The sequence below is a fragment of the Taudactylus pleione genome, unplaced genomic scaffold, assembly GCF_031769625.1.
Source record: "Taudactylus pleione unplaced genomic scaffold, aTauple2 ptg000539l, whole genome shotgun sequence".
Taxonomy (NCBI): Eukaryota; Metazoa; Chordata; class Amphibia; order Anura; family Myobatrachidae; genus Taudactylus; species Taudactylus pleione.
The window spans coordinates 1,221,807-1,238,415 of record NW_028284941.1 but is presented as its reverse complement, the minus strand read 5'-3'; the positions used below and the strand labels follow the sequence as shown (position 1 = coordinate 1,238,415).

The following is a 16,609-nucleotide window of genomic DNA, read 5'->3' as shown; positions in this document are numbered from 1 at the left end:
AACAGGTTCATATGTGTGAATAGGAATTTGCATTTCAGTTTGCCGATAATGACATAGTAATATTTAGAATTATAGCAGAAATTCTTTGCTTTGAAAAATTTATATCCCGTTTCCCTTTCTTACATAGGCCCAGCGATGGCGCAAGGAATTTGAAGATGAGAAACCATATGATCTAGAAGGCTCTGGAGATGATGACTTCATTGATGAGGAGGACATTGATGATGTTTATTCTGGATCAGGATCTGGTGGTAAATATTGGGGTATCATCATTATATCCTTCCTTGTTTGAAATGTGTTTTTACATTTTTGTTTAAAGTTACCCATTACACAGTTTTTTTCTGTCTACATACTTTTTAACATGAATAGTCATTTTATTAACATAAACTAGTAGAGGATAATCATGTGAATATATTTGCAGTATTTTGTGTAGTTTTTATATATTTTTTTAAGTTAATCTTCTTTTAATCTTCTTGATCATATCTTAAACTTAAAGTGGAATGCTGGTGTTTGGTTGCTGTTAGGAGTTGGACATATGGGTCAAATATTTATGGAATTTATGATGGCATCCAACCAAAATAGTGTTCTTTGGTCCATGTTTTGTATATAAACTGTGGAATATACAAAGTATATACAAAAAGTAACCCATCTTTGTTGGTGAAGATGTATCACCTGTCATCTGAGTTTTATCACCCTTTGGGGGGGGCACATAGCACCACATCATCTGGGAAAACATCGGCCCTTTGAGTAGCCTTCAGGTTACGCAGGATGACCAATGTTTTTACTCTGAAATCTGCTTCGGAAGACGCAGACCATGGCCTTGTTTTCAAGAACGCTGGCCATCACCACCCATTCCCTGCCCCCAAACGCTGTCGCAGTCAGTTATCAGCACATGCACAGTACAGATCCTGCGCATGCGTCGATCATTAAACATCAAAGTTTTGTATAAACCATCAATTATAAGTACATGTCTTTGAACATGAAAATATTGCAGACCAGCAACATCAAATTTTTTTTTATTCCACTCTTTGTAACTATGTGTAAAAGATTTACAGATAAAAAATGTCATACATGTATATTAGTCATTTGATATATATTGTCTCTTTTTATATCTGTTTTTTTTGTCCTGACTCGTCTGGTATCTTTTATAGTTACGAACTAATCCAGCATAAGATTGCACCTGGACAAAGGTTGCCAATGTGTTTAGCACCTTGTTGTCATAACGCTTATCCCTGCCTCCTTTCCTGATTGACCCACCTCATTCATATGACCTAAATTGGTGATGCCATCAATAGTTTAAACCATCGATGGGTTTCCATCAATAGTTTCCTGCCATTGATGTAAAGTACCAATGGTACCACTGATGGTGAATCATTTGATGGCCATCCCTAATGCAAATACTGGCCAGCTTTATTTTCATTTGGGAGGAGCGCCTAACTCTGTTCACCCCTACAGCATAACATGGAAATTGCATCATCTTCCTGGATTTACTCCTAACTCTGAATGAGGCCCAACGCCAAATATCTCCTGTTCTTTCCTTGGTATATTTTTTTGATTATCCAGCTGCTTCCTGTATTTTCCGTTATCAATAAGACCTATTTCTGAAATGTGGCAGTCAAGTTCTACTAATACAATGCATTCATCGTACACAAATAACACACATTTTTTCATCTGCTCTTAGATTTCGAGATGGATTCCAGGCTGGATTTTGGGATCAGATTCACAACAGAAACACCCATTTCACCTCCCACAGCTATAGCACTAAAACCTGCACCTACAGCGCATATACTTCCCCCCCTACAGACCACTTGGCTTCCTCCAACAACAGAAGCCACACTCGTACACAGGCACCACCCATGGGTTCCTCCTGAGGCTCCTGAAATACCGTCCATAACTGCCGCACCCACGCCTACAAGTCCTACCAAAGAAGCAGCAACCACTGCTAGTGTAATCACAGCAACAGCCAGGACAACAGAAGTACGCAGGTTACAGCCTGTGATTATTGCTTCCACATTAACAACACCCATGCCTACAACCACAGAGGAAGAGACAGCAACATATGAGGATACTACCGAGAGGGTTGGGACTTTTACTAGCCAGGGTAGCAGCAGACAGTGGTCTACTGAGGATGAGAGTATAGTGCAAACAACTGCAGCAGATGAAAGTGAAATAGAGGACCTGGCTGAAGTGACTCCTACTCAACAACCACAGGTGAGGACCTGTGAGGGATTGTAAAAGCAAAATCCCACACCACAGGTTACAAAGTCCAGCTACCTTACGGATATTGGATTATGTGTTGCTGAGGTATCAGGAGTAAGATCATGTACAATGATCAAATATAAATATGTTCCTAATATATGGGGGCAATTCAATTCAACGTGAATTGAATAGCGCCGAGACGAACTCCCGGAGCTATTCAATTCAGTGCGCTGTGTGGTCGGAGAATGCCGGTTCTTGCGCCTTATCAAAGTGCCGCGCTATGCAAAAAAATAGCTGCGCGCCTGGCACTTTGGTCGTATTTCTCCTCGCATCCCCAGGGTGGTGCGAGAAGAAATCCTTAGCCCACCCAAACAGCACGGTGTATTGAATAGCTTCGGGAGCTCCCTCCTGTCGCTATTCAACATCGCACTGAATTTAATTCCCCCCATAGAGTTTCTTTCTATTTATCTGTTGATCAAAAGATTACAATATTTTGAAGGACTCAGCATAAATTCAGCTGACACTAAGAAGAAAATTGGTCATACATGCAGTTACTGGGCATACATGCAGCTTTAATACCTTAATAGAGTGGTTCCCAAACTGGGTGCCGTGGCACCCTGGGGTGCCTCAGGGCACTTGCAGGGGTGCCTCGGGTTGGTGGTTCAGTGCCAAATAAAATTATTTTTGTCAATGTGATCGGCAAAACCATGCTAATGGCTGCCAATCAAGAATTCTGTGTACAAAAAGAAGCGCAGCCCTGTGAACCGCCACATAACTGAACGTAAGGGTGACATATAAGCACAATTTACCTAATTACATTTTTGCTGAATTTCTCAATAACAAACTTTTGGCCCAGGGGTGCTGTGGAAAAAATGCTGATACTCTAGGGTGCTGTGATTTGAAAAAGTGTGAGAATCACTGCCTTAATAGAGTGGAATATTTTTTTGATATATATAATTATGTTTTACCCTTAGAACCACCAAGAGCCATTGGAGCTCATTCAGGCCTGCTCGCTAGCAAGCGGCCGCTTGTTGCAGACGATGTTTGCTAATGTGCGCATGTGTGTAGTTCGCAGTATGTATGCGCAAACTAGTACGAGCGATCGGTTTTATCTCGCTCGCCCTGCAAAGACAGCCCAGTGGAACGAGTGACAGGAGAGGCCGTTTGTGAGTGGTAACAGGGACAGGCCAGTAGTAACGGGGGAGTGGAGTTGCGGGCGCAGGCATGCCAGAGTGTTTTCACAACGTTTCTGGGGCATGCATAATTAACAGGCAGCGTCATAGTACACGTCATGGTTGAATAATATACTTAAGTGCTCGCAGTGCTTGCGGTAGGGTAGAGGCAACCACAAGCGCTGTGGTCAGATCCGATAGAACTCGATGTAGCAATGATTGTACATACTTCCTGGAGATGACGTACGCTACTGGGCGGCTAAAGACAGGCTGGTGGGTGTCTAGTATAAACACAAAGTGATGGCTCGCCAAGACATAGTAGGCGTGCTTATGCCTTGCCGAGCGAGCGGCTGCCTTAACGTCACTTTGCAAAATTTAAATATGTTGGGAGCGAGGGGCCGCAACTAGCGAGCGGGTCTGAGTGAGCTCCATTGTCCTAAACTAATTTGTATTTAATTATAATTTATTCAGCTAGGTGTAAAAAAAACAAGTACCATAAAGATATATTTTGTAAAAGAAGTGATTTTTTTGGGCCTATATAGGTCTTTTATTCATGCGGAAGCAGTTTCTTCATGTTTTTATTAACTGACCCATTCAACATTGCTGCAACGCAGGAGATGTCACTGATTTTTTTTTATTGAAAAAAACATTCTTTATTTGTATACAGATAGGAAAAAAACATATATAAAGCTGCATACACACACAACGATTTTTTTAATGAACGATTTGAGTAAACGATTTTTTCCCTTGAAAAAATGTACTAAAATCGTTTACTAAAGTTGTTCATTTACTAAATGTCATGTCAACGATTTTTATGAACTACAAACGATTTTTGCATATTCCCTTAATGAAAATCGTTGAGTTGACAAGTCTGACTGAACGACAAACTACAAACGACAAACTACAAACGTGAACGCGCATGAACGATAATCGTTCATCGTTTGACATAGAAAGTGAACGATTTTTGCCATCAATTATCGTTAAACGATATCGTTTAACGATAATCATTAAAAAAATCGTTGTGTGTGTATGCAGCTTAAGACATTACATTCAAGTGCAGTGTCGCGGCACAGCCAAAACATTATACACCACAAAACATGAATCATTCATACATTATAGTATAGTACTAGACATATGGAATAAGATATCCTACATTATATATGATGTACTGCACTATTTAGTCATTACTTAAACAATACAAGAGTCATCAAGGTCAGTGGATGCAAGGCCGGCTCAGGTGCCCCATAACCCTGTGCGCGGCTTTGTGCATCCGAAAAGTGGAGTGACCTAATTACCATAGGCCACGCCTTCTAAATGATGCTATTTGAGGGCGTTGCTCGTATGGCACGCCTCACATTTAACTTCAGGCTGGGGGTGAGCCAGCTCTCCGTTAGTAGCTGGGCTGCCTCCAGGCATGCGCGCGGCATCCATTCCTCCTTCCTGGGGCCTGCATCGCCGCACAGTTGCGGCGGTGGAGGTGCCCAACATCCCGACCATCGAAGGGACACTACAGCCCGCAGGTGGAACAGCGGGGCAGTGCCCGAAAAACGGGACTATCCCGCTGAAATCAGGATGGTTGGGAGGGGTGAGCCCTCTATGGGGTGGTGCCCCTGTTCGACCGCACTGGTTGAACATGCCTCTAGCCGGCCCTGAGTGGATGTGATGGGGGAAAAGGGTGAGGAAGTGAATCACATGCCCAAAGCTTTATTAAAGGACAGACACATAAGGAAAGGGTGCATAAATAGAATGACTTATCAACAAAACATTAAGCAATGTGAAAAGGGGGGGACGGGGTGGTAGTCATAAGACCAAGCCTTAGTTGAACAGTTTCATATGGAGAGAAAGGAAGAAGTGGGGTTTAATCCTCCTCTTCCTCAGGACTGTTCATAATGGAATAATCTCTTAGTAGGCTGTGGATCAGCCTGCGACAGTCCTGGGTAGACAGCTCCCTTTTCATAATGACGCAGTTCCTGGCAAGCAAAAAATCTTTCTTAACAGTCAATAAGGCGCCAGGCCACCTGGACTGCCCCATAATTATGGGTGTTAGGATAGTCCATAAAATACTGAGTGGTACGAAAGGCTGTTTCTGGACACACTCTCTCTGACAAAAATGCCTGTGCAGAGTGACAGTTCCAAAACAGGTGGATAGATGTTTCCTAGTGGTGGATGCACCAGGGGCAATGTCTGTATCTACACAGGTTACGGGAGTGCATGAAAGACCTAAGGGGCAGACCCCCCCCCCTGGATAACCATCCATGCCAAGTCTTTGTGTCTATTTGTGAGCCTCTCAGAGGTCACATTCTCCATAACTTGCTTTGTTGTTGTGTCTGGGATCCCTGGAATAGACGTATCGCTGATACCTCCAGCGCACAGCACTGTCCCTTTGTGATCTATTCGGATCGCTCCAGCCCTCTCCGTGCACTGTAAACTTTTACTGGTAGTAATTAGTGACAAAAGTAGCAGTGATATGGCTTTTGGGGACAGTTGCTTTTCGTAGCAGTTGCCCGTGCACCAAAGTAATATTGAATTGCTCCAGTAAGTTTCCAACTCGCAGCAAGTCATATACTTAATTTCCACAAAGCCATTGGGGCTGAATAATGAAGAGGCTCATTAATGAAAGTTTATGTTAAATATTGTTTCAGAATTATAATCTTTTTTAAACTTTATTATTTATTTTCCCTGTAATTCATATATCTCCCCCTCCTATTTTTTATTCTTTTATTTATCTGGGTATCTTTGCTGTCTCTCATTGTGACTCATTCTTTCCCTGTCTCACTGTTTGTTTTGATGATAGACGGACATCTGGGAGGTGACCATAGCCACTGCTCATGACAGTGATGTAGAGGTTCCAGTTAGTGGAGGACCAAGTGGAGACTTTGAGATTCAAGAAGAGGATGTTGGATCCCGAACACTAGTTCCCACATTACTTGACCTGGGCAATGAAGTATTACCTCCAGGTCCAACACCCACTGTTCGTGGACGAGGAAGGAAAGTAGACACTGGTCTAATTGACAACACCATAGATTCTGGGAATACACTGGCGCAGATGCCTCAAAAGAACATTCTGGAGCGAAGAGAAGTATTAATTGGTGAGTGACTTTTACAGGATTGTTTTTTCCAGCTCCATGGTTACTTCATTGTAAAATGTCCATGAAATAATGAGTTCACTAAGCATTAAGGAGCTGTAACAGAGTTGGTTGCAAAAATTGGATTAAATAACTAAAAATACAGTAAGTGCACACAAAAATTGCATAATTTCGCCCATATGGAGAGCTTGTGTTATGTTCTGCAACAACAATAGCATATCCCTCTGTTTTACGCCAGACACACCTCATAGACACTCATTCACATTTACTACTCGGCATCAATGGAACCACAGAAACATCTTTCCGTATGCAAATATAAAAATACTTAAATATGTTCACAAAATCATAATCTGTGTCCGAGCGATGACGACAACAGAGCAAACAGTCGATCACAAGTAATTCTCTATTACTGGTGATGTACATTACCATCATCCGCTGTTTGCACCTGCTCTGAGCACACATGAGTAACATGGCTTTCTCGGACGGAAATGCATGTTCTTTTCTGGTCTGCATGTGTTCACAATTACTTTTGAACACCCCGATCTGCATGGGCGCATATTTGTGTACAACTGTTCTGGGTATATGTAGTGTGAATTAATGCAAGACAACTGGAATTGTATGCACGGAGTATCAGACGCGAGTCTTGAGTTGTAAAAGCTACAATATTATTGCTGCAGTGTAAAGCTTGACTTTCTACTTCAGGGTCCATAGGGGGTCCACAGGGTTGACCTTGGGGGTATAGCTGGATCTGGATCCATGGGCACCACGCAGTTAAAGCTTTGCTGCTCCCAGGATGCACTTGGATCCGTCCTCCTCTATACCCCGCCCCCGGCCACAGGCACCTGAGTTTTAGTTGGTGCCCGGCCGGAGTCGGGTCACCCTGCGCAGTGGGGCTGCATAAGCAGCCCCTAAGCTTTATTCTTTATTTTTTTTTTTTTTTAAAAAAAGAAGATTTTATTATTTTATTTTTACTATCTTCAGAGCGGCAGCATCAGACTGTCCATCTGGACGTCTATGCTGCCGCTCCAACAGCCCCGCTGGCGCTGCGACGCCGGTACTGATCCGGGGATCGCAGCGGGACCCCGGAGTGAGTGCTAGCGTGGCTCCGGGACCACCCAAGGACTGCTGCCGGACTGAAAAGGGGCCAGGTAAGCACACGCTGACAGCGCTGCACGCGGGGAAAATGCAGTCTTCATGCCGCCGGTCTCTGGGGACAGACCGGCGGCGCTAGTAGCGGCGGCGGGCTCCCCCTCTTCAGGCATACCCCGCGTGTCCGCTGGCCCCTGGGGTGTAAGTACCGGCGGGGAACCGGCTTCCCCGGGGGTTTAGTACTAGCAGGGGAGGCAGCCTTCCCTGCTTTAGCGCTCCTCCCCTCAGCCCAGCGCGCCTTCTCTCATGTGTGCTGGCGTCGCTGGGCTGTAATCTCCTGGCCACTCCTCCTCAGAGCTCTCCGGCGGCCATCTTCCTCAGGCAGCATCGCAGAGCTCCCAGGCAGGCTTCCAGTGGACCAGTCCCCCTGCGTACCTCTCCCCCTGCAAAGGACAGTGTTCGCAGCGCTATAGCCCTCCCAGACACTGAATCTGGGAGGTTGATTGTAGCGGAAGGTGCAGTGAGTATAACTTCTCTGCATGGTATGTGACTTTTGCTAGTGCTGCTGTCTGTGCTTATTTTCTACTTACTGTCAGCTTTTTACCTATCCCTTTCCTTCTCCTACGGCCCGCAGGTGCGTGGGGGAGGGGTGTTCTTTCTGTGTACCTCACTTATATAAATCTACGTATTTGTGAGGTCCGTCACATACGGTGTGCTCCTCAGTACCATATTGTGGGCTGTTTGGGTTGCATACTTGGGAGTGTGTGGGTGTTATACGCCTTACCTCGTTTCGGTGAGACACTTTTTTTGCAAAAAAGTTTGTGTCATGTCTGATGAGGGGAATGAGCGCTCCGAGGCTCCTGTGTTGTTTTCCTGCCGACGCTGTTCGGCAGGGGTTGACGGGGCAGAATTGTCTCAGGACGTTCTGTGCGGGCGGTGCCAGTTGGTACCTGGACCCTCTAAACCCCCGGTGGCGCAGGATCCTCCGTGGGCAGTGTTTACGGGCGTCAATCGCGGACCGACTTGCGGTCCCGACTGCGGCCCCTTCTAGGGCGTTGCCCCAGCCTACCATGCCCCGTTCCCCGGGTGTGACTCGTCTGGTGCAGTCTCCTCCCGGGTCTCAGACTGTGGGTCCTTATGCGGGTTTGCCGGTATACGTGCAAACCCCCACGGTGCCGCAGCAGTCGATGGTGCCGTTTCAGGGGTATCCTCAGGCAGTACCCCCGCCTTGGGTGCACGTCCTCTCCAGCTCTGTTCAGAGTCTGGCGGCTTCGTCATCGGCTTTTCAACATATGTTGCACAGTGATTTGCCCCCACGGGCGTCCAAGCGTTCCGTTCCGGCTTCACTGGCGGCTCAGTTCACGGACACGGACGTGTCTTCGGATGACGGGGAGATCCATGAAGACTCTGACTCGGATGCCGGGGCCCAGGAGATGGAGGCTAAGTCTTCCATTAATGTGCCGGCATTGGTTAGGGCGGTGCGGGCCATCCTTCACATTGAGGAGGATGTGCCCGCCCCCAGGTCAAAATACCCAAATTTTAAAAAGGCCAAGGTAGCTTCGACGGTTTTTCCCCTGTCCGATCAATTGACGGATCATATGGCAGGGACCTGGCAGTTGCCCAGCAAGAGGTTCCAACCGCAGAAGCGGTTGGCTTCAAACTATCCGTTTCCGGAGGCTCATTGCAGGAAGTGGGAAACTCCTCCAGCGGTGGATTCCCACGTTACCCGCTTAATTAAAAGCGCTACGCTGCCTTTGCCGTCGATCTCCTCCCTGAAGGATCCCACGGACAGGAAGGTGGAGACTTGTTTGAAGTCTATCTACTCTCTCTCGGGGGCGGTGGCCCGTCCGTCCATGGCCATCTCTTGGGTGGCTAAGGCCATCGAGAGCTGGGCCAATGCTTTGGAGGATACCTTTCCGGAAGATGCTCCAGAGATCCAGAGAGCGTTGATAGGTCAAATGAGGGATGCGGCTTCCTACATTGGGGAAGCATCGTTAGACGCAATCCTGCTAACCTCTCGGGTGTCGGCTGCGGCTGTGTCAGCGCGTCGGTCCTTGTGGCTGAGGTCTTGGAGAGCTGACGCTGACTCCAAAAAGGGACTGGAGGCCTTACCTTTTAATGGGGAGTTGCTTTTTGGTCCAGACTTGGACAAAATTGTGGACACTCTGGCTAAGTCTAAATCAGCCTTCCTCCCTTCGGCTTCTGCTCCTACCAAGGTACGGAGCTCTGCTTTTCGGTCCTTTCAGGTTCAGGGCAAGGCAAAAGGTCAGTCCTTCCCGAGGCAGTCGACGACCAAGGCCGCTTCTAAGCCCAAGAAGCAGGCCTGGAGTGCCAGGCGCCCTTCTTCCAAGCAGGAAGATAAACCTTCTGCCTGATGGGACGGGCCTCCCTCTGGGGGACCTCAGAGTGGGAGGCCGACTTCTTCTATTTGCCCAGTGCTGGCACAATACCACCATGGATGCCTGGGTTCGAGAAGTGGTCTCCCAGGGGTACGCCCTGTCTTTTCGGCACAGACCGCCCCACCAGTTTTTCTGCACGAGTCTTTCTCAGGATACGACCAAGTCTTTACAGATTCAGGAAGCTATAGAGTCCTTGCTGACAGCAGGGGTCATTGTTCCCGTTCCTCAATTACAACGAGGGACGGGGTTCTATTCTTCTCTGTTTCTGGTGCGGAAACCCAATGGTTCTCATCGCCCTATCCTCAACTTGAAGTCTCTGAACAAATTCCTCAGAGTTCCCAAGTTCAGGATGGAAACGTTACGTTCCATCATTCTGGCGATGGAACCGGGGGATTATATGGTGTCCCTGGATATCCAGGACGCCTACCTCCATGTTCCGGTAGCACCTTCGCACCAGTGGTATCTGAGGTTCGCTATCCTTCAACACCATTACCAGTTCCAGGCGCTACCCTTTGGTCTCTCCATGGCACCGAGGGTGTTCACGAAGATTATGGCGGTCATGGCCGCACATCTTCGGAACCAGAATGTACGGCTACTACCGTATCTGGACGACCTCCTGTTGCTGGCGAGTTCCCCGGAGGTACTGCTTCATCATCTCCACTTGACGGTCGCTTGCCTGCAAGCGCACGGGTGGCTGATAAATTGGAAAAAGTCCTCCCTGATTCCATCTCAGCGGATGGTTCATTTGGGAGCCCTGCTGGATTCTTGGCAGCAAAGGATCTTCCTGACCCCGGAGAAGGTCTCCTCCCTGCAGCTGAGGATACACAGTTGCCTGAGCAGTTGCCGCCTGTCGGTCCATTCGGCTGTGAGGGTTTTGGGCTCCATGGTGTCAACATTCGACATGGTCGAATTTGCCCAGTTCCATTCCCGGCCTCTGCAGGGGCTGATTCTATCGGAATGGAACGGGTTACCTCACCGGATCCGCTCTCAGTTGCTGGTGTTGTCCCTGGAGGTTCGGCAGTCTTTGGCTTGGTGGCTTCAGACAGCTCATCTGGTCGAGGGGCGTCCCTTTTGGATCCCGGACTGGGTCCTGCTCACGAGGGATGCCAGTCTTCGGGGTTGGGGGGCAGTGACCGGCTCGTTGTCACTTCAGGGTCGTTGGTCTGCGGAAGAAGCTCTTCTTCCCATCAACATTCTGGAACTGCGGGTGGTTTATCGAGCCCTGCAGTCGTACGGACGGGCGGTTCAGGTACAGTCCGACAACGCCACCACGGTGGCGTATATCAACCACCAAGGAGGAACTCGAAGTCGGGCAGCAATGTCGGAGGTGTCTCGCATCCTTGCTTGGGCGGAGTGTCACATTCCAGCGATCTCGGCAGTCTTCATTCCCGGAGTCCTCAATTGGGAGGCGGACTTCCTCAGCCGTCACGACGTGCATCCCGGGGAATGGTCGCTTCACCCAGAGGTGTTTCAGCTACTCGTGGACAGGTGGGGGCTGCCGGAGCTGGACTTGATGGCGTCCCGTCACAATCACAAGTTGCCCGTTTACGGGTCAAGGACAAGAGACGCAGGCGCCAGTCTGGTAGACGCGCTGTCGGTGAAATGGACGTTTCACCTGGTGTATCTGTTTCCTCCGATATCCTTACTTCCTCGGGTTCTGCGGAAATTCCAGCAGGACGGCGGCACGCTCGTGCTGGTTGCTCCGGCGTGGCCCAGACATCCTTGGTACTCCGATCTGAGGTGTCTCTCCATCGACGCTCCATACCTTCTTCCTCAGCGTCGGGACCTGTTGTCTCAAGGGCCCTGCCTTTACCCAGATCTGGGTCGGCTGTCTTTGACGGCGTGGCTCTTGAGACAGCCGTCTTGAGGTCTAAGGGTTTCTCCAGTTCAGTCATTGGTACCATGCTTAGGGCACGCAAGCCTGCCTCCGCACGGATTTACCACAGGGTGTGGCGCACTTACTTTCAGTGGTGTGAATCCAGAAACTATGATCCTCAGGTGTTCCGGGTTTCCAGAATCTTGGAGTTCCTTCAATCAGGTTTGGACCTCGGCTTACGCCTGGCCTCTCTGAAGGTTCATGTGTCTGCATTGTCCGTGTGGTTTCAGCGTCAGATTGCTACACTACCGAATGTTCACACCTTTTTCCAGGGTGTTCTCAGGATACAGCCTCCCTTCGTGCCTCCTGTGGCTCCTTGGGACTTGGCGGTGGTGCTACGGGTCTTGCAGGGTCATCCTTTTGAGCCTCTTGAGGTGGTGGACCTCAAGTGGCTGACATTCAAGACCGATTTTCTCCTAGCAATTGCTTCTGCCTGGAGGGTGTCAGAGTTGGGGGCGCTTTCCTGTCGCCCTCCTTTTCTGATTTTTCATCAGGACAGAGCGGTGCTCCGCACTCGTCCTTGAGTTTTTGCCCAAAGTGGTCTCGAAGTTCCACATTAATCAGGAACTTGTTGTGCCAGCTTTTCAGTCGCCTGATCTTTCAGCTGGTGAGGCTTCCTTAGATGTAGTCCGGGCACTTAGAATCTATGTGGATCGGACTGCTTCGGTTAGGAAGTCGGATTCTTTGTTTGTCCTCTTCGGTTTTCACAAGAGGGGTTGGCCTGCCAACAAGCAAACGTTAGCCCGTTGGCTTCGTTCCGTTATTTGTGAGGCTTATGCACAGGAGGGTTTACCTGTGCCAGCCTCTGTTAAGGCTCATTCCACTCGTTCTGTGGGTCCCTCTTGGGCTGCTAGACGTGGCGCCTCCGCTGTTCAGCTGTGTAAGGTGGCCACTTGGTCTTCAATTCAAACGTTTTTGAGGTTCTATGCGTTTGACACCTTCGCCTCTCAGGATGCATCCTTTGGGCGCCGGGTACTCCTTTCAGCACAGGAGCGTCCCCGCCCTTAGTTGAAATGCTTTGGGACATCCCCAAGGTCAACCCTGTGGACCCCCTATGGACCCTGAAGTAGAAAACAGGAGATATGGTAAGAACTTACCTTTGTTATCTCTGTTTCTACGAAGTCCATAGGGTCCACAGGGCGCCCGCCCTGACGCACCTGGCTTCAAATGGGCTGTGTGGCTGGTCACCGGTTTTCCGTCTCCCATTTCTGTGAGTATGGTTTCTTGTGTGTTCCAGTCTTCCTTCTCTCTGTTTAGTCTCCTCCTCCGGCCTTAGCTGCTTACCAACTGAGGTGCCTGTGGCCGGGGCGGGGTATAGAGGAGGACGGACCCAAGTGCATCCTGGGAGCAGCAAAGCTTTAACTGCGTGGTGCCCATGGATCCAGATCCAGCTATACCCCCAAGGTCAACCCTGTGGACCCTATGTACTTCGTAGAAACAGAGATAACGAAAGTAAGTTCTTACCATATCTCTTGTTTTAAAAGGAGAAATTAGCAAATAAGTGAATAATGGACCAGATTCAGAGATGAACGCAATGCTGATTGAGCGATTGTTTGCCATTGCGCATGCATGTAAGCCGCACTGTGCACACCCAACGTTTGAATTGATATTACACTCACATAGAGGAATTGCTCACAAAGTGAGTGACAGGTAGTCAGCATGTGGGAGAGATAACGGGGGGCGTAGTTAGAAAAACACAGGAGTGTCAGACCGTTTAAACACTGTTTTCTGGGCTTTCATAAATTAGCCACTGTGTTCCTGCTCGCAGCAGGAGAGCCCTCTGGGTGTCTGGAGACCCGCTATGTCTGCAACAGCTTAGACTTACTCAGAAGGCTGATAATCTGCATTCAGTGTTTATGGTGTTTCTGGTTTTGTGCATGAGCAGCGGATGTGAGATGCTTTCAGTGGGCGTCTCTAAACACTGGATGGCGAGTGGCTCATTAGCATATTTTCGCAATTGCGTTCCGTAAGAGATTGTAGCTGCGATGGCATTTGTATCCTTCTCTGAATCAGGCCCAATGTTCATTGCTTTAAGGACCACTAAACACTAAAATGTACAGTATATATTCAGGTACTGTATGTAAGTTAAAAATTCTGTTAAAAAGTATTGTCTCCAAATTCAGCTGAATCTCCTTCCATAGCCATATCCATTTTTAGTACAGTGTCATAATGGGATCTTATACAGATTAAGAAGCTGAGAAAGCTCTTGTTTGAGTGTCTATGAACTCACTGCCTTTGTGTATGTCTATAATGTACAGGAGAGCAAGTGTGACAAACTGTCAGTCACTCATTGTTTAGTCATAGAAACACCCCTCTCCTAACAGTGTTGACATATTTAGCTAATTTCAGGTTCACTAATACATAGGTGCCTATTCTTGGATAATTTTCTTTGCATGGACGCAAATGGAGAGTTTTAGCATATGGGCAGATGCGAATTAAAGTATATTTGTGTATCTCCGCTGGATTCTGAGTTTGACAGATTTAGGTTGGATCTGAATTTGTGTGAAATGGGCGTTTCAGAGTGGAAACTGGGCAGTGACACTGAACTATTCTGTCTTGTGGGAGTGTGGTGGGCACGTAGCTATAGTTACGTGCTATTCTAAGTTGTGCGTACCAGGAAGGTCAGCCTGTTTCAGACGGATCTCTTGCACCTAGCAATCGGCTGGTGCAAGTGCCGATACTAATGATGACCTTTGTGGCTGTGGGCGGAAAACAGTGGGCGGATCAGCTTCCGGCTTCAAGCCGTAGAGAAAATTGCAATAGCATAAATTACTAAATCAGGCTTCTGATTCACGCAAACACAGCAACTTTGCGTCCAACTTTCATAATGTGAATCTATTTATGGCAGCTTACTTCCGAAAGCTAAAGATCTGTAGTCCTCTAATAATCGGACACTGGAGGTCATTTACAGCTAGAAAAAATACAGAGGAGCGGTTCATTTGTATCTGTTGTTCTACACAGTATTATAGTGGACCATACAGTATGTGCATTACATTGGAAAAACCTAGGCATTGGATTATGGTGACCTGGATTATTGTGACCAGGTGTGAAACATGCCAGCTGCAGCTAACTCAGAAAAGGGGATCCAAATAAGTGCTCTTGGTTTAGAAAAAAAAAATAAATAGGCAAAAATCACTGCAAGTAACACTCTATTTTAACTATAACAATTATATGTAAAAATATATGTATATAAAATAATAAAAAAAAATAGCTGCTACAACACTGCTCAATTAGGATTAAAAAAGGTTTGCGAGAATATCATGCATTAACAGAATAGTGCAATCAATAGAAAATGAGGTGAAAACGACTTTATGGAACAGTATAAGACACAGGGCCGTAGGGAGGGTGGTGCTGCCGATGCCTCCGCACATGGCGGAATCCAGCAGCGGCACCGGCCACATACTTCTCTGTACCGGAGGTCTGCAGGAAGAGACCTCCGGCAGTGGAGTGCGCCGGACAGTGAAAGTCGGCGTAGGATCCCGCCCTCCCTCCTCCCTTCAGAAGGAAAGGTAAGTGCTCAGGGGGGGAGGAGGGGGGCGGAGAGTGAGCAAGAGGGGCGGCAGTGCTGCACAGGGCGCACTGCCGTCTAGCTACGACGCTGATAAGACCTTCCTTTTTTTAAGCTAATACTTATTATCAGGTCCGCAGCTGCTAAAGTCTGCAATCAATGAAGCAGTTTATAAGGGCATCCTAATTAAGGGTGAACTCCCATGCCTTTGTATTTAGACTCCACAATCTGAGATAATAGCAGTTGTGATGTCACTGCTTAGCATGGGACGCAACTTCCTGCGATGCAAATGAATATAGGTGAAGTTTGCAGTTATGAGGAAGCTGCAATCTGCAAACCTTGATGCGTTTCACGTGTCAGTCTCTTCATATTGTTAGTAGGGGTGAGCGGGTTCGGATTTCTGAAATCCGAACCCCCCCCGAGCCCCCCCGATCCGAGGCCGATCCGAGTCAGGCTCGACCTGACTCGGATCTGAAATCGAGGCAAAACGTCATCATCCCGCCTTCTGGGTCTCGCGGGTTTTGGATTCTATATAACGTACCCGTGTCAGCGCCATTTTCTCAGTCTGCTGTGGACAGTGAAGAGGGAGGGTGGGAGTTAGGGCTGTGTAGTGTAGTGTTGTGCTATGTTGTGCTATGCTGTGCTGCTGTTGTCCATAGGGGCTGTGTCCACTCCTCCAAAGTCCATAGGGGCTGGCTGTGTTGTGCTGTGCTGCTGTTGTCCATAGGGGCTGTGTCCACTCCTCCAAAGTCCATAGGGGCTGGCTGTGTTGTGCTGTGCTGCTGTTGTCCATAGGGGCTGTGTCCACTCCTCCAAAGTACATAGGGGCTGGCTGTACTGTGTTGTGCAGTCAGTTATCCATAGGGGCTGTGTCCACTCCAAAGTCTTGTGCAGTGTCCCAGTCCTAAAGGGGTGCTGTAGTGTTGTCCAGGGGGTGCTCTGTCCATCAGGGGTGCTCCCCCCAAGTGCAGAAAAATTTATATTTTTTCTGTTTGTGAATTGTGTGCGCAGTAGCCGCACGTGCATCAACAAAGTAGTGCCAAGCGTGCGCCTGTGTCATAAGTAAAGGGCCGGCTGGCTTGACTGTTAAAGGGTGCTGTAACCCCCAAAGTGCACTCCAAACCAAATAAAAAAATATTTTCTGCGTTTGTGAATTGTGTGCACTGTGGCTGCACGTGCATCAAGAAAGGAGCAGCGCCAAGCATACGCCTGTGTCCCATAAGTAAAGGGCCAGCTGGCTTGTCCGTTAAAGGGTGCTGTAACCCCCAAAGGGCACTCCAAAC

At 48.0% G+C, this 16,609-nt stretch overlaps 1 protein-coding gene across 2 annotated transcripts in view; it reads left to right on the top strand.

Annotated features, from left to right (window-relative positions):
• Positions 1-16,609, top strand: part of SDC3 (syndecan 3) — a 99,070-nt gene that overhangs the window by 64,695 nt on the left and 17,766 nt on the right. Inside the window, exons 2-4 of one of the 2 annotated variants that reach the window (XM_088451178.1) lie at positions 128-248; positions 1,679-2,208; positions 6,163-6,457. In XM_088451178.1, the coding sequence (XP_088307304.1) occupies positions 128-248; positions 1,679-2,208; positions 6,163-6,457 (946 nt within the window). Of the gene's footprint in view, positions 1-127; positions 261-1,678; positions 2,209-6,162; positions 6,458-16,609 lie in introns of both variants that reach the window. The other variant, XM_088451177.1, reaches the window with a different exon arrangement.